This window comes from Megalops cyprinoides, chromosome 14, assembly GCF_013368585.1.
Source record: "Megalops cyprinoides isolate fMegCyp1 chromosome 14, fMegCyp1.pri, whole genome shotgun sequence".
NCBI classification, from domain to species: domain Eukaryota; kingdom Metazoa; phylum Chordata; class Actinopteri; order Elopiformes; family Megalopidae; genus Megalops; species Megalops cyprinoides.
This window is the reverse complement of record NC_050596.1, coordinates 13395261-13420902: the sequence shown is the minus strand read 5'-3', so window position 1 is coordinate 13420902 and position 25642 is coordinate 13395261. Positions and strand designations below refer to the sequence as shown.

General features: G+C 52.3%; 1 protein-coding gene across 1 annotated transcript; it reads right to left on the bottom strand.

The window, feature by feature from the left end:
* Window positions 1-10515: 10515 nt before the first annotated feature.
* LOC118789049 (ankyrin repeat domain-containing protein 50-like) lies at window positions 10516-22063 on the bottom strand. The gene is made up of 4 exons (XM_036545344.1): window positions 20974-22063; window positions 18216-18433; window positions 13188-16763; window positions 10516-12174 (listed from the first exon to the last, which is right to left on the bottom strand). The coding sequence occupies exons 1-3, from the start codon at window positions 21366-21368 to the stop codon at window positions 13198-13200; spliced, it is 4179 nt and encodes a 1392-aa protein (XP_036401237.1). The 5' UTR covers window positions 21369-22063; the 3' UTR covers window positions 10516-12174; window positions 13188-13197.
* Window positions 22064-25642: the final 3579 nt, after the last annotated feature.

Below are 25642 nucleotides of genomic sequence, written 5' to 3'. Positions count from 1 at the left end.
CCTGGTTCCCTGTTGTCCCTGTTTGAAACACATACTGAAATTAACATGGATGACCTCACCACTGAACACAGAACCGTCAACTTGGATGCTGAACACACTTTTTAATAATGCCATTATGCTTAACATTATTGATAGGTCTTCTGAGCACACCATTATTGACAGTGACACTGAAAACAGTCTGTTGTTCATAAAGTAACATTATGCAATATTACTAGTACTACTGAACTGTGCTATGTTGGTCTCACTTCTGGGCAAAACACTAGTTACACTGATCTCTTGACGCTGCTGATTAACTGAATATTACTGGCACTGGTACTGAAATCGGCATATTTGACAGAGCTACTGAACACACACTTGTTGATAAAGCTATGAAGAATACTTTGATGCAGTTGTCTTACATTAGAACTGAACACAACACTAGCTACCTACTCCCCGAACACCCACTGATAATGATACTGCACGTTGCCGATAGTAATATTAAACTTGACATTGTTGACTGAACAGTTGATAATACATTATTGAAATCAACATTGATATTACTGCTCAATGCAACATGGTTCAAATTGCTACTGAAGACCCACTGGGTCTGATGATGCTAAACACTAAATTCCATGGGATGGATGTATATATATGTGTATATACACACACACACACGTGATTACCTTATAACCACAAGAGCAGTGTGTGACTATAGCCTGACAGAAATTCAAGCATGGTCTGCATAGTGTCAGAACATGACCCAGATGATGCAGTGTAAGCCATACTCCACTAGGTGGTGCCACACATGTGCTTGTGTGTGCATTGAGCTGTAAGAATGAATGACACATATATATACTTACCAGGTGAGTAAATGGCCGTTATGTGTTAGAATATATGATTCAGCTCGTTGTGTCAGATAATATGCTCAGTGCAAAGGTTGTGCATCTCTTTTTCAGCACCGACTTTGTGGTTCTAGCGCAGGGGCATATGGGATTCAATAAGCAGTTTAAATGGAGGTAAATGGACAAGGTAGTTGAGGAGTGGAAGTGCTATCACAGCGGCCTCACCAAAACCAACAGAGGACCACTGCACTGTCCGTGACCCCGCCGTGTTAACATGGAGGGGAATTTAGCGAATGCATGCGCCACATCCAAAACAGCAATACTGAGTGAAACGGAGACCATGCACAGTCCCTGTGGGTCATATCCAAATTTCTAAATACTCCACACACTTCCCCTCCTCTGAAGTTGTCTTATTGTGCAAGAGGATATGTGACGGGTGATTTGTGGTCTAAACCTTGGGCCGTAAAGAAAATGGCGACCTGGATTTAGGCCCAGAAGACACCGATACCACCCCGCTTCCTGTCTTCCTGAATTTCACTCTTCCTCTGCTGGGCTCATGTGACACCTTAGATTTTCCACTCAGCAAATGAGAGCCCTCGCCTTAGTGTATGTGGCACCAGAACTGGGTCAGTTTGAGTCCTGACTCCTTTCCTTCCCTGGTATAATTCCTATACAGAACCAGGTCAGTTTAAAGCCTGACTCGTCTCCTTTAATGTCCAGCATTACTCCCATACCTTTCCAATGACAGTCAAGGAGACCCCACCCTCAGTGTCGGATGCTGATCATGTCATGTTTTGCCACTGACTAAAAAGTTTGTACATTGTGCATAAAAATAACATGCATTACAAAACCTGTCTTAGCTGGGCTCATGCAGTATGTTCCATTCAAGTTAAATGAGCAACAGTGTCAGATCAGGCTAACAACACTCACAGACTAGATATTGCTAACTTTGTGAGATGTTCAGAAACAGGCAGCCTTTTATACCTAGAATACCTTATCTAACATCATTTTGATTATATTCTTAATTATCTAATTCCACCAGCCTATTTACATGCTGTTGAACTGCAACTGTTGTTTTCACTCCAGCATTTTCCTCTCATTGGAACCTGAATTTGTTACACCCTTCTGTTCTTTACCGTCCTCTCATTTTTATGATCCTGATTTATTTTCTTGTTGTCTGGTTGTCTTGTCTACTTTCTGCTCTGTGTCATGCATGGTTTTCAAAGACTGGTATTCAAAGACTTTTTCAAAGACTGGTAAGACACAGTATAGCTTATGCAATCGTTTTCCTTTGCTGCCCTTTGCACTGTGCCTTGTATTCAATATCATTAGATACGACGATCGATGGCTCATAATAATGAATAATGTAATATCTTGGGAATGGTCTTGATCCAAAGCTTTACTGAAAAAAATTTGAGCACCATTACAACCGGTCTCCACCCCCGGTTTATGTCCGTCTTTGCTCATTGGTATTCTGCAGATCCTTCAGGACCTTTTTTCAAACCTGACTCCGGTGATGGATTTAACCATTAAAATAAAAGAGGCTGCGGTGGGGGCAGACGCATTCTCTTTCTCTGGTCACAGTCTGTATGGAAACTGGGCCTAGGAAACTGAAGTCGGCTTGGCCGTCTCCTAGCAACGGCGAGACCGCCAACAAGCCTGGAGAGAGCGAGAAGGAAAGAGAGAGAGAGAGAGAGAGAGAGAGAGAGAGAGAGAACAGCGTGCAAGGCAGAGCACACAGCACAGGGGAACAGGTGTGGGATACCTGAACACAGGTAAGACCTTTTTCTTATCAAACACATTCATGAAGGTGAAGACGTTAATACCTTTGCAGGCCACTGGCCAGGTGCTTGTGAATAGATGGGAAAAGTTTATCTTTGCTGTTCTGTTTATATTTATTAAATACTATGACTGTAAAGTCTATGAGGCTGTGTTTGAGTAACTTCACCAGCTGAATGTTACACTGAATTAGTTCACATTACAAAAATGAAATGATTCCTATTTAAGACTAAAATAGAAAACCCTGAAATGTAAGTATTAGTGCAATCAAATTAATTCAGATGTGTGCCTTAACATCCCATCACTGTCTTCTCTCCTCCCCCACTCTGCACCCCCCCCCCCCCCCCCCCCCAACTACTGCCTTTATCTCCCAACCAAAACTAACCTCCTCCTCTTGGTGTCAGTTGATACCGCACGGGTCGTTCTGTACCTTGGCAACCTCATTCAAAATGTAGGGGGGTAACGTGAGCAGGGACAGACGTGTGTGTGCCAGGAGTGAGACACTGACACTGACACACAGTCAGTGTGCTCATCCGCCTTCAGCAAACAAGCAAATGTGCTGTGGGGTAATCTCATGGCTAACGCCAGAGCACCAGGATTGCATACTGTGCTTTTCGCAGTGAATAAAACCAACCTGTTTTAATTATTAGATCAGCTGGTGTGGTAGGGCTGGCACTTCAGCAGAAATTATTATTTTACGTGTTGTCCAAGGGCATAGTGAAATTGAAAATAGAGGAGAAAGGGTTTAATATGGCAATGCCATCAGTTTTTAAGTTCAAAACCTCTACTTTAATTAAGCAGAGGTGGTCCAAAAACTTCCAAAAGGCTCCTTCTTGATGGTCTCATTGAAACTTTGAAAAACCTGGAACCACATTCTCAACCGTTTCCCTCCGTTTCACAATTTGAAAAACTTTACTTTAATTTAATCTGCGAATTAATCTTTGAATGTTACTTAAATCCAACTCATTAATCTGGATGAGAAAGTCAACTCACTGTTGACTATTAATCCCAGGGACTGTGAAAGCCTTGTGCATGTACACCAACATGCCAGCGCTGAATTAATTTTCCATAGGTATTGTCTGTGTTCAGTTTGCTGCTTAGCAACAGCAGAATCTCAGCAGGAGGAAGGACAGTGCAGGATTTCAGTAAACGTGTTGAAGACATTGCAGTTGAACAATGCTGTGAAGACAGTACACTCACATTACAGTTAATTGAGATAGATGGCATACATGAAACAATGTCAGTGCATTGAACCCCCCTGGGCCAGGTACACATGAAACAAGTGTCATTGCAGATGGACAATGTATAGCACACTACATTTAGCAGGCGGGATACAGTGTGATCAGACAGCTTGCAGGACCCAGTTTACTTACAGTGTATTTACACCTTGCTTTGTGGAAGTTACACTGGCCCCAGAACTGATTTCAGGAAGTACTGTATGAGGGTAGTAATTTTCATTTTTTAACAACATGTCAAAAAAGCCATATTGGACACAGGGACATTATACACAGGGAATTCAATTCAGTATTTGGCACTTTGGTTGCTGCCGACACAGGAGAGCTTAGGTTTCTGAGTAAATAAGATGAGCAACAGAAAACTCCTGCACCAGTAGCTACATCACAGACAGGGAACAGGATGTAACAGGATTGTTGTCACAAGAATGGCCACACCAAGGCGCCACATCCTATTTACATTAAAGGGTGATGTCGTGGTGTACACATCTGCATAGGGATTACTACTAGGTTTTGTTATAGAGTATAGTAAAGGTGTGGAGCCTTGGTGTTGGATGTTGTAGTACCAGTTTGTAGTGAGGAGTGGGAAATTAAGTGAAGCATTTTTCAGGGCACAGGGAGTAGCGAACTGAAGCTGGTTCATTTTAAGTCCTTCTGGATGATTGAAGTGATGCCCTAAATTAGGCCAGCCAGTAGGTTCAGAGATGTGATTAGACTAATGTTAATTCAAACAGAAGTCCTCTTAATAACCCACTAGTATTGCCCTTGTTCTGTTCTCTCTGCTTAGGGGGTCAAACAAGAGAGCCGGAGACGGCAAGGTGACGTCACTGAGAAGTTAAAGGTCTGCCCGTCGCATCCAGCATGATGTTTGTGGGGTCTCAACCGAACAACAAAGCTCCCCTCAGAGAGACGCTGTCGTGCCCCCTGCCTGGGAAGAGCGCCCCGGGGCAGGCTGACGGTGAACCCCGGGAGGAGCCGAGCCCCGTCCCCCGGCCCGGCTCCGCCCCCTCGCCCGCGCCCCTCGCCCCCCTGCCCTGCTGGGCCACGCAGGCGCTGTGTGAGCTGGCGCGGGGCGAGCGGGAGCTGCGCGTGCTGCGTGAGCGGCAGGCGGGCGAGGCCGAGGGCGTGAGCCGGGGGCTGGAGCGCGCCGTGCTCGGGGCGCGGCGGGAGGAGCGCCGCTTGCTGGAGCGGGTGGAGCAGGACCACCGCGACGCCCAGCGCCGGCTAGAGCAGCTGCAGCGGGAGAATGCCGCGGCCGCCCGCGTGGGCCAGGCGCTGGTGGACCAGAGGCTCCGGCAGGTGGCGCAGCTGCGGGAGGAGATACAGAGTTGGGACGGGGGGGACGGGGCGGGCGAGGTGGAGCAGCAGCGGAGGCTGCAGCAGGCCGTCGCCGAGCTCACCCGGCCCTGGGAGATCACCCTCTCGCTGAAGCGCGTCAGCTTCCGGCCCAGCTCCCAGCCCAAGCCCATCACCTTCGGGGAGATCCGCGTGCGGGAGCACAACCTCACCTTCCCCGTGGCCGCCTGCTCGGGCCCACAGGGCCGGCAGTGCAGCCTGCACTCCCTGGAGGTGCGGGGCGGGGACGGCGGGGAGCGGGACGAGGGGCGGAGCACGCCCGACGGGGTGGGAGGGGCCTCGCAGGGTCAGGCGGTCACCCTGAAGGCGGGCGGCGGGTGCGGCCGGGTGGTGAGGAAGATCCGGCTCTCCCCCGGACGGGAAGAGGAGCAGGGGGAGGAGGTGAAGCTGATCTCCCCCAGGGTGCGCCGTTGGCCTCCAATGCAGGACACCTCTGACAGGGAGTCGTCCCAGGAGGAGGAGCTGGAGTCCCTGCATTCGGACTCGCGGGGAGAGGACGTGTTCCAGGCTGTACCAGCCTTCCTCAGCAACGGGGAGTCAGAGGGGGAGGAGCTGGGGGATGAAAGACAGTATGCGCTCAGGGGCCACAAAAAGCCTGCTTCTGGCCGAACCACAGCCCTGCAGCCGGGCCGGAAATCCTCTGCTTCCCCAGTAGGTGGCAGACTAGAGTTAGACAGCCAGCGCTGGCGGCCTAACCGCTCTGACAGAGACCGAGGGGGAGTGAGGCAGAGTCAGGACTCCACAGGTGGGATCAGCAGGTACAACCATGGAATATTAGCCTCTCCTAAGAACAGTCCCCGAGAACCCAGCTACAGGGACCTGTCCCCCCGAGACCGCCCTCACTCGCGCCTGAGCCTGTCCTCGGACGAACACCCCCTCGGAACGCCCGGCGAGGCAGGGAGGGCCCCCTCGCCAACAGACAGCCTGGACTCCTGCTACACCTTCATCGTCAGCTCTCCCCGGGACTACAGCAACTCCCAACTAGCCCGGGACACGCGCCTCTCCAGATCGACAGCGGACCTGTCCCGGAGGAACCCGCCTCTGATCGACGGAGGCAAGAGGGAGCGGCAGGGGGTGTGGAGGGTCAACCGGAGCCGCCTCTCTTCCGCCTCCCCGATCCTGGGGCGGGGGCCCCGGGGGCCTGGCCCCGGCAGGACCCTCTCCTGCGAGGGCCACAGAGAGAGCGCGGCCGGTGAAGACGGCCGGGTGTGCCGGTCCCTCTCCATGTCCGTCATAGAGGTGCCACTTTCCAGCGTCCCCAAGCAGGACGGGAGGGGCCTGCGCTCAAGCAGGGCACCGCAGGAGGGAGAAGGAGGGAGGGGGGACAGAGCGCCCTCCACCCTGATGGAGGAGGATGAGGGCGAGCCGCACCTGCCGGAGGAGGGGCGTCTGGTGCGGCAATTTGGGAAGCAGGGCTCGGGCCGGGCGGAGTTCACCCTGCCCAGTGGCGTCCACGCCACGCCCCAGGGCCAGCTCTTTGTGGTGGACAGCGGGAACGCCCGCCTGCAGGTGACCGACGCCCGGGGGAACATCCTGCAGCAGGTGACCTCCGCCGCCACAGAGGGCTCGGCCCGCCGCTGCCGGAACTACTTCGACATTGCGGTCAACGCCAAGGGCCTGATCGCGCTAAGCTGCGCTGCCGAGCGAGCCCTTCTCATCTTCAACAGGCATGGACGGCCCCTGCAGACTTTCGGCGGGCCAGGCGGGGGGGCCCGGGACGAGCTGGAGGCACCCAGGGGCGTCACTGTCACCCACCTAGACGAGTTCCTCGTGGCCGACATCCGACGCGGCACCCTGACCGCCCTAAAGCTGGACCCGAAGACGGGCTCCAAGCTGGAGCGCACCGTCGTCCCGGGCTTCCACAGGCCCTACCTGGTGGCGGCCAGCCCCACCACGGGGCTGGTGGCCGTGTCGGAGCGGGGCAGCGAGACGGGCCGCGAGCCCTGCGTCAAAGTGCTGGAGCCTGGCTGGAGCACGATCCGCATCCTGGGCGTGTGCTCCGGCATGGGGCCCCTCCTCTCCTGCCCCTGGGGCATCTGCATCGACCGCGACGGGGACGTCCTGGTGGCCGACTGGGCCGAGGAGCACCGGGTGGTCATGTACCCTGCCCGGGGCATGGGGCGGCCCGTCATAACACAGGGCCTGAGCAGCCCCCGGGGCCTGACCCTCCTGCCCGAGGGGCACCTGGTGGTGTCAGACAGCATGCACCACTGCATCAAGATCTTCCGCTACAAATGAGACACTCAGCGATAGCTGGCAAATGGGAGCTATTTACAGTCACTGCGGAAGTAAACCTTGATGCCGGGCACAAGAGACTTGAATTAAATTATTTCATTCCAGTATCAGGTCAGAGAATTACTTGAATCTCAAGTGAAGTTTCTTTGCGGTGTGTCTGCATGTTGAGTGTTTGTATTGAAATTCAGTATTTTGCCTCCATTAAGTCATACTTGTAATAAGCATGATGTGCTAGTCCTTTCTTCCTCTGGGCACTGAACCTCACTTGCATGGTCAGATGACCCCACCCTCTTGACTGTATACTAAAAAGTGGGTCTACTGTCAACAAATTAAAAGTAATTTGCAATATGACCAGCAGGTGTCAGAATAAAAAACGAAACTTCATGAGGGCCTTCCTGTAAACTCGCATGGAAAAAGTTTGTGTTGTTTGTGTGAAGTTTCTAATGAACCAATTCATTACGCACCACATTGTGTACTGTAATCAGAGTGAGATCAGCCTCACAGAAACCTACACACACACACACACACACTCAAAGACATACACACAGACAGGTACATATTCTGTCCCTTCAGAAAGTTTATTAAATATCAAGTATGATTGGCATACTTTGATTTGATGCTTAAAAAGAGGTTAAAGGGAGATTCATTTTCACATCTCTCTCTTTTCCTCTGTAATCGGTATAGGTTTTAACAGGTTGCCTTGAGTGCACTGTATTTCTAGAGGCCACAAAATAACATACTGTATATCCAGCACAGCATTACTGAAAGCTTAGACTCAAGGCATTCTGGACAAACACCCTCTGATTGGCCAGACCAGTTTGGAACAAAGCAGACCCTGTGCTGTAGTGTGGCGTCCTCTCTGGCTTGCTGTCAGATGAGACAGAGTGAAGTAAAATATGGACTGAAATGTGTCACCAGGCTCTGGACCCTCCTGTGAGAACTCTAGAATCTTCACCATACTGTCAGTCATCCGCACTGATTGTCACAGAATTTCGGAATGGACCCATCATTTCCCACATTACAGCAGCACTGTATGAGGAACAGATGGCTTTACACTTTCCCCCAAATTCAGTGCTTTCCCACAGCCCCCCTACACCCCCCCACCCCACCCCACCCCACAATGCAACACCAAAGGACTGTTTTCGACGTGCGGCTGAATCAAAATGACACCTGTGCTCTGTCCAAGACAATCAGCATGCAGCTACGTGCTATATCAGATCTGTGCCAGCTTTGGCACAGGAGCTTGAATTGTGGTTTGCTGGGATTTTTTGCATCTTTAAAATAAATGTCCACAGAAGACGTGGTAAACCCAAAGCAGCCAACATTTCTTCCTTTTCTGTTAGTTCGGGAGCACTTTTACAGGCACCTTTGTTGATCTAACTGCAATGTGTCTGTTGAACCATCACATTCTCACAGGTTTTTTTTAACCACAGAAATAGTGCACTGTAATTTACAGTCCAGACCGAGCACCTGCAGATCAGTAATAAATTAACCGCAAATGATTGCCAGGAGCATGACGGGGATTAGAAGTGACAACAATGCTTTATTTTCAAGATCCACCTTCCACAACCGGTACAGAACTCTGTGAGCAAGCGTGAGAACGAGATCGGTGAAAACGTGAGAAAGTGTGTGTCTGGGGGGGGGGGGGCACCAGACCTGTTCCAGACCTGTTCCACCTGTCCTGTCAGCTACCTGCCCCTGATAATGAGGAATGCAGATACAATGGGAGAAGCCCGGCTGGCATTTAAAGACATACCTGCATGTCAGTGCATCGCCCCCAACACAACTGCTAGGCACTGCCATTAAAATGCCCTCTGCTTTGTTTCAAGTGGGATTCAAGGTCAAATTATCAGAGATTCTACTGGAGCTTCAGGCATTTTGAGATGTTTGTGCAACACTCTCATCTTGTACACACAACTGAACTAATATTCATGGCCATGACCTACTGTATAACAAGATGTTTAAATCAACAGGATATGAACATGGACATTCAGTACAGTATAAAAACACATTTAGTAAACTTTATCTTATTAATACAGGTATAAGTATTTACATTGTTTTGTAGGTTCTCTTCATCTTTAGCACCACCCCTACAAAACTTACCAATGCAGCAATACAGTTCCTGGCTCTTATCTGTTTATGAACTAGTCTCCTTGCAGTGTTTCAGTCTAGGGCTCTGTCTTGGGTCATAATGATGTGTGCACAAATTAACTGAGGTTTATGTGCGGATTGGCTGTTAAAGTCCGCACAGTGAATGCAGATGGGCCATCCAGATGAGCTACAGATCAGTGAATCTGAAAGACATGTGCTGGACTGATAGCATGCAATGTGTCTAGCTTAGACTCACTCCGTGGCAGGACAGGATGTGATCGGGGCGTCTAACGGTACACACATCTCATCGCCACCTCTTTCAGACACCTGAAAAACACATGACTCACCTTTCATCACAATTTCAAAATCTGAGAAACAGCTCAGACAAGTGATAGACGGCTTGTGGTTTTTTCTTCGGTCAAACCTGCACTGATACAGTTATTTTAATATGGATGACTCATCCTATTCACCAAGCCTGTACTACATCCTCGACCAGGCAATCCACATACTATAAAGACAAGTTATTCTGAACAGCTTCAGTGCCACACTGAGCCAGAAAAAGCCAGACTCTACACACAGTTCTTTACACTTCAGCAGACAAGTTGTCCAGCACCAAGACAACCGCCAGGTGTGGCAAGTTCTACAAACCTCACCTGTACACAGACTTACAGTCCAATAGCCCTCTGCTGTTAATCAATTCCAAAACCATCCATTAGACATTTGAATGACAGTGTCGTTGTTTCAGGTCCTTTAATATGAGTGTGAGTGGCAGCACCAAACCCTGTCAGTCAATAATGTACAGAGAATTAACTCTGGGAGAGGAAGGGGGGGGTCGGACTGGGTTCTAACGTGTTGGAGTCCATAGCGGCTCTTTAAAGGGCAATAAAATGATCCTTCACATGGCTGTAGAGCGCCTACTAATTAGGCCAGGAATGGACAAGCACAGAGGCTCCTGAATTCTGGACATTTTTACAGGTAAGGCAGAGTGCTGGATTCTGAGGACAGAAGGTGGCCATATCACCCAGACCTCCTCAAATCTCCATCTACCTCCACTGAGGAGGAAAGAAAAAAAAAAACAATCACGTCACACTGTTCAAATGTTTGATGAGTGTCGTTGATGACACTCTCTCTACCTCTGCCTCTTCCATACAAAACAGCACTGGACCTACGGCACCCTTACACGTATCACTAAGGCATGCTGGGAGCACACTCTTGAGCTCCAGCACTATTATAGACATGTTAAACTTCCCTGTGTATTATCCACACCACATCCCCCCTATACACACACCAACCCACGCACACACACGCACTCCAGGAGCTGGCGCTGAGAGACAGCGGCTTCCTGTCCACCGACGGCGCCGATCCACTGCTGTTGCCGTGACTCTGACTCGATCACCTCCCCCCCTTTCTCCTTCCCCCTCCGAGTCAGTGTTTCAGTTAGGAGAAGCTCCAAGCACATCTTCTCTCACACACAGCATAGCACTAAGCTCAGCACCAGGTCTCCATGGCCCTGCATGTTTCGCAGTCATTCAGAACCTCTTCAAGTTACATTTTTTAATTTGAGCATGGCGTTAATATTTAGCCAAGGAAAATTCGATAATGGCATAAAAATGACCTGCCATACTCTCTTTGGCATTACCAATAATCCGCTCTTGTCTCTCCACTCCCGGCCAAAGGTATTTATGGCCCTGGTCATAAACCCTGAGTTCAAGCCCTTTCACAGATTATAAGGTTGCACATTATTGCCTCTGTTGGCTTCAGCGCTCCTAAAGACAAATGTTGACAGAATTGTGTGGACACTTAGAATAACGGGTCGTATTCCAGGTGAAATGCGAACACTAGGCCCTCTGACAAAGGTCGAGGCCGTAAATACCTTGGCACGTCATAATTGTTATTCTTGAAAACGTTGACACGTTTAGGTTTTTTTATCACGCCTGAAAAGGACTGCTCTGGGTAACAGACTGACAGATTCATTTCAGAAAAAAAAAAATGTTTTGGCTTTAGTACACCGTCCGATTCTAGGTCCGAGCCTGTCCCGAGGTTTCCATTTTGGCATTTCAAACGAGCGCCTCCCCCCTCCGTGATCGATGGTGGTGAACATTCCCGCTACGCCTCCGAACAGCGGCACCGCCAGCCCGACTGCTGCTCTGTCCACACTCAGGTGCAGCCTTGTGTCCAGCCGTGACCTTCCCTCACACAACGCTTGTGTCCGGAGCAGGGGTTAGAGGAAGCGGAAAAAAAAACAAAACAACAAAAAGAGAGAGAAGCACGTCATCACCTCGCACACCCGTTTCTGATTGTTCTGGGAACGGTGTGCGATAGCCCCCCCCCATTCCCTCAGAAAAAAAATCCCCTCCCCCCTGCTCGTTCGGTCATTCCTCCAGTACGATACGAAGCCATGGCTGAAACAGAAGTGAATTCCTGCGGGCTGGGGCGAGGGAGGGGGTGACAGCTGCTCTCTCCTCGCAGGAGGACAAAGGGAAAAAGCTGGAATGTAAACAGTGCGTCTTTTCAAGTCCTCCGGGTTCCTCCCGTCCGTGGCTGGCGCAGAGCGGAGCGCCGGTGGGATCGGCTCCCCTCCCCTGCCAGCGGCAAACTGACCTCAGAACAGTTAGCCTGTGCAGCGGCTGCTCCTCGGAGTGCCGCGTCTCCGTGCCCACCTAAGAAAGAAAGAGGCCTGTTATTAACATGCCATGGATTTTCCCAGACAGGTGGGCCTGCCCTCTGTAATTTGCTGGGTGTAGCAAAGTTCAAAACATGAGGAGGTCCACCTATGTGAGTCACGCATTTTGTGGTTTTATTACAAGTACCATCGAGCACAATATTTACTGGTGAATACTCGGTGTTAATGACTGGGCTTTCACTGCTGATTACTAGTAAAATGGAATTAGATTTAAGTTTACAGAACCAGTGAAAAGTTTGGACATACCTGATTAAAATAACAGGCAACATGTAACAAATAACAGACATTTTGATCTAAAGATTTATGCTAATGCTTGAAATTTGTTTCTTGGACAAATATAAATAGTGAAGTTGATGCCTATGTATGAATTTCTTTCCAAAAAAAAATAATTTTCACAAATATTTTTGGGTGCTTTGAGGAACATAACACATAACATTGAGTTTTGATTTGTTAAACACTCTTACTCATTACATAATTCCATTTCTGTTAATTCATGGTTTTGATGTTTTTACTGTTATTCTTAAATGTGGAAAATAGTAAAAATAAGGAAAAACCCTTCTATGAGTAGGTGAGTCCACACTTTTGACTGGTACCATATGTAAAGACAACCTTCTACTCTATATGGAAGTGATATAACTGGCCGGCTGCTGTATCCTTAATGAAGGTCACTTGCCTAACATTCCTCCAGTGAAAAGCCCTGTAGTGTAAATGCGCTTCACCATTTTAAAATGAAAGCCCTATAAATCAGGCTCCGCAGGTCTGGCTGCTGAAGAGATGAAAGCAGCTTTTCCCTCTGCAAGGTCAGCGCTTCATCGCTAGGCAATGCTCTGCTCATTTGAATTTCATATCAGAGCCAGATCGTTGTCTTTTGTAACTGCCTTGGCCCTCCGATGCACTTTTAAGTTGCAGCTTTGCGTGGGCTTTTGCGCTAGACAACTTTGAGGCAGAGTTTTCCAGGGCGGAGAATGAAATGTGGAAACATGGTCTTACCGCTCTCACCTCAGAGCGGCGTCTCCCGCTTGTATATGGCGGCACTGGTGGGCCCCTCGAACTGCAGCTTGATGGCCTGCTTCAGGTTGAGCTGGGGGTCTGTGGTGGTGAGGGGGATGGCAGACTCCGGGGATAAGGCACTGGGGGAGGACCCCACGGGGAAGCCGAACGGGGGTGACAGGGAGCTCTTCCGAGGGCCGTCCCGCGCCTCTCCCTGGGCTTGGCCCTCCAGCTGGACGGGGTACCCGAAGAGGGGGCTCTCCCTGGTTTTCGGAGGTCTGGAGGGGCAGTCCTGTCCAGGAGTCACCCCCAGAGAGGCCATGACCGAGTTCCACCTCCCCTGCCTCTTGTCCTCTCTCTCCAGCCCCGCGCTCTTCAGATCCGGGGTCTTGGGCTTGACGGGCCAGTCGGCTTCTCCCGGCGAGCTGAAGCCTTTTTGGGGCTTATGGGACAGCGCAGCGGCGGCGGGGGACTCGATGAGGGGGTCGGCTGCGGGAGGGGAGGTGGCCTGGGGGCGTGGCTTGCGGTTGCTGCCATAGAGACTGTTGGAGGCAGAGCCGGGCGGGAGCAGGGTGGCGGGGCGGCTACGGCTGCGGGGCAGAGAGTGCTGCTGGATCTGCTGGGTGAAGCTCAGGCTGTCGGCCGGCACCGTCTGCACCGTGGCCAGTGAGTGGCAGGTGGAGGACGAGGTCTGCGAGCTCTGGGTGGAGTGGAAGCGCTCGGCCGTGGAGTCCGGGGAGCAGGAGAGGGAGGCGGAGGCCGGAGGCGCCTCGGGGGCCCTGGGCGTCGGCTCCCCGGCGCTCCCCGAACTGGCCGAGGAGTGGGTTTTGAGGGTGGAGGTCTGGAAGGGCGGGGGGTTTCCGCAGGGTGGGGAGGGCAGGATGCCCGCATAAGGCTTGGCTCCGTAGCTCTCCAGGAGCCGGACGATCCGCGCGTGGCCCCTCTTGCCGGCCACCTTCACCGGGGTCCGGCCGTACTGGTCCGCGTGCTCCGGGTTCGCCCCTTTCTCCAGCAGCACGGCCACCACGTCCGCGTGCCCCTCCTGAGCGGCGATGCACAGCGCCGTCGCCCCCTGCTGGCGGCAGGCCAGGTCCACGTCGGCGCCGCCGGCCTCCAGCAGCAGACAGGCTACCTCGGCGTGGCCCCTCCAGGCGGCGGAGTGCAGGGGCGGGCGTCCCTCCCCGTCCCGCGCGTTGGGATCGGCCCCGCGCCTCAGGAGCAGCTCCGCGGCCTCCAGGCTGCCGTGCCAGGCCGCCACATGCAACGCCGCGCGGCCCTCTGCGTCCCGGGACTCCAGGGGGACGCCGCCTTTCTCCATCAGCAGGGCGGCCATGTCCACGCGGCCCTCCAGCACCAGCAGGTAGAGCAGCGGCCGGCCCTCGGCGTCGCGCACGTCCGTGTCGGCGCCGCGCCTCATCAGCAGCTCCGCCACCTCCGCCTGGCCTTCCAGCGCGGCCGCGCTCAGGGCGGAGTGCCCGTCGTAGGCCCGGTGGTCAATGGGGGAGCGGCGGTCCAGCAGCAGCCTGACCGTGCCGCAGTGGCCCTCCTGGGCGGCCAGGATGAGCGGCGTGCGGCCCTCGTTGTCCAGCTCGCCCACCCGCGCCATGCTGCCCGGCTCCGTCAGGGCGGCGCAGACGCCCCTGTGGCCCTCGCAGGCGGCGGCGTGCAGCGGCGTCCAGCCCATGTCGTCCTTGTGGTTCTCGTCCAGGCCGCGGTCCAGCAGCGCCCGCACCACCTCCACGCTGCCCCGCGCGGCCGCCAGGCTCAGCGCCGTGCGGCCCTCCCCGTCGATGCCGTCCACCGCCGCGCCCCAGAAGAGCACGGCGCTCACCGCCGCCATGTGGCCCATGGAGGCGGCGGCCAGCAGCGGCGTCACGGCGGCCGAGGCGGAGCCGCGTGGCCCGGTGCTCTCGTCCACGTCGGCCCCGGCCTCCAGCAGCAGCTCCACCACCTCGGCGTGGCCCTCGTAGGCGGCCAGCAGCAGTGGGGTCATGCCGTCCCGGTCCCTGTGGGCGGGGTCGGCGCCCTTCTCCAGCAGCAGGCTCACCACGTCGCCGTAGCCCCGCCCCCCGGCGGCGGAGGGCACGCAGAGGGCGGCGACGGACAGGGCCGTCCGCCCATCCCCGTCCTGCACGTCCACCAGGGCCCCGTGCTCCAGCAGGATCTCCACCGCCTCCTGGTGGCCCATGTAGGCGGCGGCGATCAGAGGGGTGCGGCCCTGGCGGTCGGGCCGGTCCACCTGCGCCCCGTGCTCCAGCAGGGTGCGGAGGATCTCCTCGTGGCCCCCCCAGGCGGCCGCCCGCAGCGCCGTCCGGCCCTCGCCGTCGCAGCCGTCCACCTCGGCCCCAGCGGCCAGCAGGAGGCGCACCGCCTCGCCGTGCCCGCCCCACGCCGCCGAGCGCAGCGGCGTCCAGCCCTCGCTGTCCGCCCGGTCCACCAGCGCCGCTCCCTCGGCCCCGCGCCGGCCCGCCCAGTCCAGCAGGGCCCGCAGCGCCCTCACGTGGCCCTGCCGGGCAGCCAGCGTTAGCGGGGTCTGGCCCTGGTGGTCGCCGATCCCCGGGTCGGCCCCGCGGGACAGCAGCAGCTCGACCACATCACCCGCCCCGGTCTGGGCGGCGCCGGCCAGCAGGGTGCGCCCATCGGCTGGGTCCGCCTGGTTGACGCTCGCCCCGCTGTCCAAAAGTAACCGCACCGAGTCTGCCCCCTCCGGCGTCTGCCGCGGGACACCCTCCCCGTCCTCCATGCAGTGCACCCCCCCGCGGGATGGGGGGTACGCCCCGCTCTTCAGCAGCAGCTGCAGGACGTCCCGCTGAACCAGGACCGGGGGGGGAGGAGGGGGCCGGGAGGGGGACGGGGGCGGCCCGCCGATGGAGGGCACACCGCTCCACACCATCCACAGCGCCAGCAGGGCGGGGTCGTCCGCGTGCGCGCCCGAGCGGATCAGGTGGGCCGCCAGGCGGCAGACCTCCTCGGTCCCCAGCTGCGGCGCCCGCAGGGACAGGGACATGGCCAGCATGGTGTGGCCCTCCTCCACACTGCACAGGTACCTCTGCGTACAGTACTTGACGTCCGTCAGCCACTCGGCGAAGCTGGCGTGGAACAGGACCTTGGCGTCCCCGGGCCCGTCCGTCAGGACCGGAGACAGCGCCTCCAACCGGCGCTGGAAGTCGCCGGGCCCGAGGGTGGTGTCGCGAGTCCAGACGGCCCCGTAGAGCTGATCCGGGGTCAGCGGGCGCGGCGACGCCAGCAGGACGTCGAGGAGCGGCCGCACCAGCGAGAAGAGCCTCTTGGGGAAGAGGCGCTGGCAGAGCCACAGGTAGAGGCCGTTGAGGGTGCCGGGGATGTCGCGGATCTCGCGCACGGCCACCAGGCCCCGCGCCACGCCGTCCAGCACGCGCTCCAGGAACAGGAAGCAGCCGCCGCTCTTGATGTGCAGCAGGTTGAGCATGTCGGCCGTCTCTGGCGTCAGCTGCCTCCGCAGCGCCCCCTCCTGGTCCAGGCGGCGCAGAATGTACTGCTGAACGTCGCGCACCGCCGGCGCCTTGCGAAGGTCATCCAGGGTCAGCTTACGGAATCCTGCCACAGAGGAAAGAGCGGGATTCGAGAGACCAAAGGAGAGGAGAGCACAGGCAGGCATTACATTACATTACATTACTGGCATTTAGCAGACACTCTTATCCAGAGAGACTTACATAGCTTACAATTCTTACATCTTACCCATTTACACAGCTGGATATTTACTGAGGCACTTCTAGATTAAGTGCCTTGCCCAAGGGCGCAGCAGCAGTGCCCCAACAGGGAATGAAACCCGCAACCTTTCGTGTACGACTCCAGCTCCTCATCTCTATGCTACACTCCTGCCGTACAGAATGTGGAAGAACATCCCACTCTTCCACAACGTAGAAGCTGTTACCAAAATAAGAGATGAGACACAAGCAACAGGGATGCTGGGGGAGGCAGGAGAGAAGCACGTCTTTGCAGAAACATATTTATTTAAGTCGGTTACAGTAACGCAGTGGCATGAGAGGAAACACAGCAGCCAGGAGTGACAGAAAGCAGCACGGCTTTCACCACAAATGAGTCACGGATCAGTCAAAAACATGGCAACGGTAATGACTTCATCCCATTAGCGGAATTATACCGTGCTTTTATATCTAAATTGCATCGTTTTCCTGCGCTGTTGGTTCTGCCCCTTGTAAATATATATTTTTTTGTTTCCGCTCGCATTATCCTGGCATACTAAACACTGAGCTTACAGCAATCAGGTTTTAATGTGTGTGAGTTTTCACCCCCCCCCCTCCCGGAAATCGCTTCAGAAGCAGATCAGCCCTCAGATGTCACCAATTCTCCAGGAACAGCTGTGTGGGAAGTTCATTTTAAATCAAACATGCTAATTTCGTACAATGTGGGCAGCAGTACCGGCAAAGATCCGAGGCGGTTTTTTTTTTTGTTCGGCGAGGAGCAGAGAAGAGCTCAGTGGAATGGAGGGATGAGATCTCCATTCCGTAAAACGATGAGCCGCTAGTTCAAGGCAGTCACATCTCAGACAGGCCGCAGGGAGAACCGAGCAGGCACTCCTTGCGCCGGCTACGGCTACTTTTCTGGCCCCTCCACTCCTAGCACCTCTAGTGGTAGAGCTGTTACTGCAGGAGCCGCTCAGTAAATGAGTGAACGAGTGAATGAGGGATCTGTAGGCCTCTTTCTCCTCCGCAGGCAAACACACAATCAGACAGCACATTGCTGGGGGGCACCTCAGGGGGGTCAGCATTACATTACATTATGTTACTGTCATTTAGCGGACACTCTTATCCAGAGCAACTTACATAGGTTTTTACATGTTATGCATTTATACAGCTGGCTACTTATTGAAGCTGCTGTGGGTTAAGTACCTTGCCCAAGGGTACAACGGCAGTGCCCAAGTTGGGAATCGGACCGGCAACCTTTCGGTTACAAGCCCTGCTCCTTACCCACTACGCTACACTGCCGCCACATGCCGCATTGAGTCGGGGGCTGGTTGCGCCATCCTACCTGAGAACATCTTGCAGACGGCGCGGTTCTGCCGCCGCGCGGAGCAGACGAGGAGCAGCCAGCCGGGGAGCAGCTGCTGGTGGCTGGACAGGAGCTCGGCGATGGAGCCGCTCATCCCCGATCCAGCCCCCGTCAGGAACCCCGAGTCCAGGGAGTCCACCAGCAGGAAGAGCCGGTGGGCCGGAGGGGGGATTTCCTGCAGGGGCAACAGCACCGCCCTGCAGGAGGGACGGGGAATTGAAGGTTAGAGGAGCGCGTCAGAGCATCCGCTAGGAGGGACAGCGGGTTGATTCTATGGGTTTTAAAATGTCAACAATTAAACAGAGGACATGGCAACAGCTGGAAGCCACAAGGGAAAATAATACACATTCATGTGAACATCCTAACATCCTTATAGCTGGATGAGTGAAGGAATATAAGAGGTAAGTCTTGTATTGTAACAGCAAGGGCACAGGTTCCACTCTGCAGTGCTAAGCCTGGGAGAAGTGGAGGGAGCCCTCTGGGTTTGGCCAGGCGCCCTCCCTCGTGCCCTCTTTTCCATGCGGAAGCTGGCGTTGTGAGTCAGGCCAAAAGAAGCCCTGGGATTTCCTGCTCCACCCTGGGCACACAGGAGCCGGTCGGGACTCTGATCTCTGCCCTCCTGGCCCCATCAGCAGAGTTACGGAAGAGTAAAAAAATAAACCGCTGCGGAGTACATGGAATGCCTCCCCGACCCACTTCGAGGTTACATCACATTATATGACGTTATGTTAAATTAGCAGATGCTCTTATCCAGAGTGACCTCCAGCACAATAGAACATGAGTGTATCCATCCATGTTAAATGAGCAACAGTGTGAGACCAGGCTAACAACACTCCCACACCAGTGAGTGTGAGCATAACACTATTCAAGCCCTACCACAAGTTAACTTCTGCAACCTTTCTGGAAAAGGGAAGCCAAGTATACTCCCATATATCAGTCACTAGACCACAGAATCCAAAATGCACCATAAAACCGCATGTAAAATAAACAGCAAGCTCTGGCCAGTGCTCATGGGATCAGAGATATAGATGTGTAGGCAGCTCCCTTTTTAACGCAGCTCACGGCAAGGTGCTGAAGTGGTTTAGCAGACTCCATATTTCTGCTGTGTACTGCGGGCTTGCGGCGGAGAGAGCAAGCGGTATGGCAACTCCAGGAAACAGTAATCACAGCTGTCAGGGTTCTGCAGCTGGCTTCCGTCACTGATCAAGCTGATTATCATGCAGTCACTGACACAGTGGAAAAAAAAAAACAACAAAAAAACGGACCCTGCCGACTCGGGGACGGGGCTGTAGCAGGAGTCCTCTGTGATGGTTAGAACCCCAGACTCTAGAGTGAGTGAATCAGAATTCTGGGGTTTCATCCACTATCCATCTGTATTCATGGATTAGAGGATGCACGATGTGTGAATGTGGACAAACTCAGCTTTATAAGTTTCCTTCAGTCTTCCTTCGTAAAAGTCTGCTTCATGGTATAGAAACTGGAAAAAAAGCTACAAATTTCTAAACTGAGCCACTGCTTGTCTTGTTTCTAATTGAGGGTCTCCAGCATTACATTACCGGCATTTAGCAGACGCTCTTATCCAGAGTGACTTACGTCAATTACAGATTTTTACAATGTTATCCACTTATACAGCTGGATATTTACTGAGGCAATTGTAGGCCAAGTGCCTTGCCCAAGGGTACAGCAGCAGTGTCCCCGTAGGGAATCAAACCTGCAACCTTTCGGTCACGAGTTCTGCTACAATGCCACCCAGCACTTTTCGGTACATCACAGTAGCTCCCCAGTAGCTTCAAACATCAGCTCAGGGCAAAGCTGTGCTGACACTATAGGACAAATGGCTTTCCGTACTATAACAGTTTTAGGTCAGTCGGACAGTAACGGGGAAGGCAGGGCCTACGTATCAGACCAGGAAACAGCGTGAGCTGCGAATGGAGTGCGAGCAGGGCCGCCTGACAGGGCAAACATCACAGCGGGAGAAACTATGCGGGAGTGGAACGGAGGGCGGGGACAAATTCGGCAGGTCTTTAACCTTGCACCGCCTCCACTGCTGACTGAGGCTGTGTCATTTTTCTTTTTTAACACTGTGTTACAAGCCCGAGGTATTTGTAAATAAGCGCTCCAACAGCCGTGCCTAGCACAAAAGCTGCCTCACTGAGGCAAAAGACCACGCGAGCAAGGAAGTAGAAACAATTGCCTTTTCCTGCGATTTTACAGGCCCTGAATGTTCATATCACCACCAACACTCACAGCAGACACACGCAGACGTACATATCTGGGCGTATGTTACAGGCCTTGACGAGCCTTTAGCTAGGAATAAATCACACATTTGGACATATTTGGCAAGGTAATTATCAGCCTCAGGTAAGTAATGGTGCCACAGGGCAGCAAGTTGGCTTAGTGGTTTAGAAACTGAGCTTGTGGGTTCAGTTCTCAGGTGGGGCGCTGCTGTTGTGCCCTCAAGCCATGCACTTAACCTGAATTGCTTCAGAAAATACCCAGCTGTACAAACAAATAATATGCAGAAATGTAAGCTATGAAAGTCACCCTAGACAAAGGCCAACTGCTAAACACACAAATACTGTAAAGAATCATAATGCAATGTAATGCAATGGGGAAACTTGAAGCTCTGTTTAATACTCCTTTCACAAAGTCTAACCCCAAATAGTTCAACACATCTTTAGGAAACATTTGTAGGTGCTGTACATTGCCTGACAGACAAACAAGGAGAAGTAGAGACCTTTTGAAGGTTTCGTCAGGGTCCCGCTGGCACTGCAGCGGCTCCAGGGTGCAGGCGACGGCGGGAGCGTCCAGGGCTTCGGCGTAAGCCGGCGGGAGGAGGGGGCTGCGCCGCAGCTGCTCCACCACGCCCAGCACGAACCTCCACACCGACACGGTCCTCTCGTCCTCCCTCTGGCAGAAGTGGGATGCCAGGCAGCGGGGCGCCAGTCCCGCCCCGAGCCCGGCGTCCGAGGCGGGCCGCGCCACCTCCGCGCACAGGGCCGTCTTCCCCGCGCCGGGGCCGCCCGTCACCAGGACCCCCGCGCAGCGGCCGTCCAGCCAGCGCCGCAGCTTCCCCAGGGCCCACTCCCGGCAGTGGAAGCGCCGGCCCTGGGGGAGGCTCCCGCTACTCATCGGTCCCCCCGGGAGCCGCGCAGCCTGAGAACCCCGCCGCCCATCCTCCGGCCCCTGCTCACCCACGGCGTCGGTGTCCCGCAAGCGGCACCCCGCGAGCCCGCTCCCCAGAGGGGACCCCCTCCGTCGCTACAATCGCGGCGGCGGCGGGGAACAGTCCTTCTGGTCCGTGTGGGTCTGTCTGTCCACACCGGCGCTCCAGAGAGCCGGGGTGTGAATGAATCTGTGTGAGGGGCTGAGGACTCACAGTCTGACATGTGGAGACATCACAGCCCTCTCAGCAGGTGACCGAGGACGATGTAGACCTCCAGCAGCCGCACCCGTGTCCCCAGAGTCAATAAAAAAAGGCACATCCAAAAGAAGTGCTTCCTACAGGATCCCTCCTGATTCCCCAGCCTTCTGTTCTTCCTGTATGTGTGTGTGTGTGTGTGTGAGATAGAGGCGGCCACGAGCGCTTTCTCACAGATAGTAATCGCTTTGTTTCATTTTCTTCCTCTTGCCAGCCTGTGTTCACTACATTCCCTTCTGCGTTCTGAACGTCTCACTCTCTCTCCTTCGTTTCACTCGCTCTTTCTCCTTTCTTTCCTCAAAGTTTTTTTTTTTTTTTTGTCCGGCAAGTCACTCTACTGTTCTACAGCCTCAGAGAGAATTCCCTCCTCCCTCACAAACAATCTCTCTAGCTCTCTCTCTCTCTCTCTCTCAGAAGACCCTCCTTCCTTCCTTCCTTCCCTCTCTCTCTCAGCTGCTCTCCGGTCTTTCTTGTCCTCCTTGTTCTCCTCCCCTCCCTCTCAGCATGTCAGGGCATGCACCAAGGCAGTGTCAAACTGAAAGAGAGAGAGAGAGAGAGAGACAGAGCAAGGAACGTGAGCGAGAGAAGGCAGGCAATGAGGTTGCAGGAGGTCAAAGTTCACCCTCAGAAGCCTGCAGCCACCCAGCAGCCTGCTGTTGCTTCCACAATCAAGGAGACAGAACTCTGCCAGAATTTTTTTTCCTAATATGCATCACTCGGCTATTATTACACACAAACAGGAAAACAGAATCTGTCTGCTCTACAATCAAATTCTTGTAATACTAGTGTATTAAAGGGATCTGCCAAAGGCTGTGTGCTGACAAAGAAAAAAAGAGAACTACTCAGACTGCTTACACTTAAAATGAAAGTGACCTTCCTTGGCATCAAAAGTACACAGGGGTTTGAATCAGCTGAACCAGAGCCAGCACCAAATGGCCAGAGCCATTTCTACAAAACACAGACAACAGATTCGCATACAGTATATCAAAGACCAACTACAAGTAAAAACACTTAATAAATCTATCAAGTTTAGATCACAGTGTCGTGATCCCTTTTCAGTAGTCAATATTTCCGCTATATTTTCTTGCTATATAGCAGTGTATATTCCAGAAAGAGCATTCTATAAAGTGGATCATCGATGACATGAGTAGAAGATAACGCATTAGATTTACTTTAAATGCACTGACACACAAAAAGCCCCGAAATGGCGCCGATATTTTCCATCTCCGTGTGGAAAGATGAAATTTTATACTTCACTGCAGGTCCAATTGTCCCATAAAACCGACAGGTAATCAATCTAGAGGCTTATCACGCCACTTACCGGGAGACGACCCAGCTATTCCGAGTGGATGCACTCTCTTTGCCCCGAACTGACACACCCACTTTTGAAATGAGGTAAGACCGGTACTGATCCGCGCTGATCATATTCAAGTGACAAATGGTTGGCTTTCGCTAAGGTGAATTCGACTTGCTTGGGATCTTCATTATTGAAAACGCGTTTTCCTTGTTTACTACGGCACAGGCACCCGCAAACAGATAAATCGCAATATAAACCCTGTAAAATAATAAAATTACGACCATTCGAGATACTGCTAAAGCAGGGGAGGAAAGAAACTTAATACAGTCTACAACTGGCGCGTGTGAACTTAATGTGTAATGACGGATGATTTTATCTAAAATGCTGAAGCGAACTCGCGCACCCATCGGCTGTGATCACTTCCAGTCCTGCCAATGAATGTATCATTGCATCGAACTAACCAACTTATCTGAACTGTTCTCCGAGCCCTCTACAGGTACCGCAACAGTTTAAGCTTTCGGGGCGATATTAAATGGATCGTGTGCGCGAATTCAGCGTCTTAAACTTGTTGCTGGATTGGGCTTGGATTCACCATGCGTTTACGTACCTGTCATTTAGCCTTTACCTTTATTTCAGTTTATAGCGGATTTTTAAAATGGAAATTTCAAAAAATTCCAGCGATTACCAACCCTGATTCCAACTGGTGGAGAGGCTCAAACAATACACGTCGTTCCATAAGCCGACGTACAGCCGCAGATCCTCAGCAGGAAATCCCGAGGCTTCTTCCACCGGGCCTTATCCTCTGAGGGTTGAGTAATGCTAAAGGTTATTTCTAGGCGTGAAGTAAACTGATCATTTGAGAAAGGTTCGTTTTTCACTGATGCACGGACGCGTCTGCACCATGACTTCTCTTCTCCTCCGTTCGCTTCTCTTAGAGCACCGAATGTCTCAGGTGCGGCAAGATAAGCCATTAGCTGGACACGCGAACGCTAAAATCTTTAAACTTTCAGATGGTAATAATAATTTTAATAGTAATAATAAATCGCCGCCAAGAAATCGGCTTTATAGCAGAGCTCCGCCAGGGGGACACGTACGGGCGACGCATCTTGAATCGACAGTAAAACGATGCAGACAAGTTTGACGTCTATCGGAGGAACGAAACAACGTGCTGTCATATAGAACGTGGGAATTTACAACCCGGTTTTGTTTCCAAACAATTACCTAATGCCTAACGCATCATAATAAAATGAATAATCAGACCTGTCCTGATGGATTGGGATTTGGGAATTGGGATAACCTCAGTCTGTGTTTGAAATCAAAAGGTGCCAGGCGGAAGGTTACTTGAAAATAAATGGTGACATGATGATGATGATGCTGATGATGATATTAATATTGTTTTAATAATGTGAAATGCTGCTTTATTGGAAAATCAACACAATACCAGACGGCAGTCATTCTCTTGACAATACCCCATTAATCCGAGGCAGATAACAGTCTGGAACCTTGTATATTGTCCTTATTGTGTAACACAAGGCAGTTCTGTCAGGGTCTTTTTTAAATCCATTTGCCTGCAGGACAGGAAATTGTCCAATAATAGAAGGAAACTCTATTTGGAAGGACAAGCGACAGGTCTTCCTCCCACCTGCTGTCTGCAGTGGCGTGTCCAGGCTGGGCTCTTAACCATGTTTACAGATTCAGTTGTATGAAGGGGAAATGAAATCACCAAAAAAAAAAAAAAAAAAGGCCAAATATCAATCCCATGTTGGAAAGTGGCCACATAAGATATGAAGACACTATAGTGGAGTCACTATACTCAGCTCAGTGGGACATTTTAGTATACATTCCCTTAGCTCATGCTGCCCTCAATCAGGATAACTTACATATCTTAAATATATTCTCTTTGGAATTATGGAAATGACCTTCCCCCATACTATAAATCCACTGTATCCACCCTGTCAAACCGTTCTTTATATTTTGATTTATTAAGACGATGACAGTGTAAATTTCAGCTATTGTACAAATCCCCGTTATGTTCAGCAGTCCCTGCATCCTTCAAATATCATTATTATTCCGTTCTGCAAGGCAACAGAAGACGTTCTCTCCTCTCACACAGACCCCCTGCACCAGCCTCCCACACATACCCCAGCTAACACCACTTTGTTAATTGTTTTTTCTATGAATATAATTACAGCAGATGCATGATCGCAGCTAATGCAGTAGAATGGATGAATACAGTGCATTATTTTGTGTAGAAGTGATCATGTGGGACAGAATCAGTTTCTTGTTTGTTACATACATGCTTGAGCACAGAGATAAAGAGGAAGTGGTCATGAATAAAAATAGACGTGTTGTGCTGTTTGCAGGGGGTCATTGCTGCTAACATGATGGTACTGGGCCACTGCATTTGTTCAGTGTGTAATCACAGAGGACTGAGGTGCACAGGTATAAAATGCAATTGACCTTCCTCCAGTAAGGTTCTTCCAACAAACAGGAAATTTCTTTATCACTCCCTATTCACAGCTCCCTACTGTAGATTAAGTCATTCCTTTGGATTAGAATGGCCTGTCACAATGACACAGGTGTCACTTGAGGTGAAACGAGAGTACCCACATATTCCATTATCTTATCCTCAAAAGCGCCAGGTGCCACAATATGAGTCGGTCCAGAAAATACGCCATGCCCGCACTG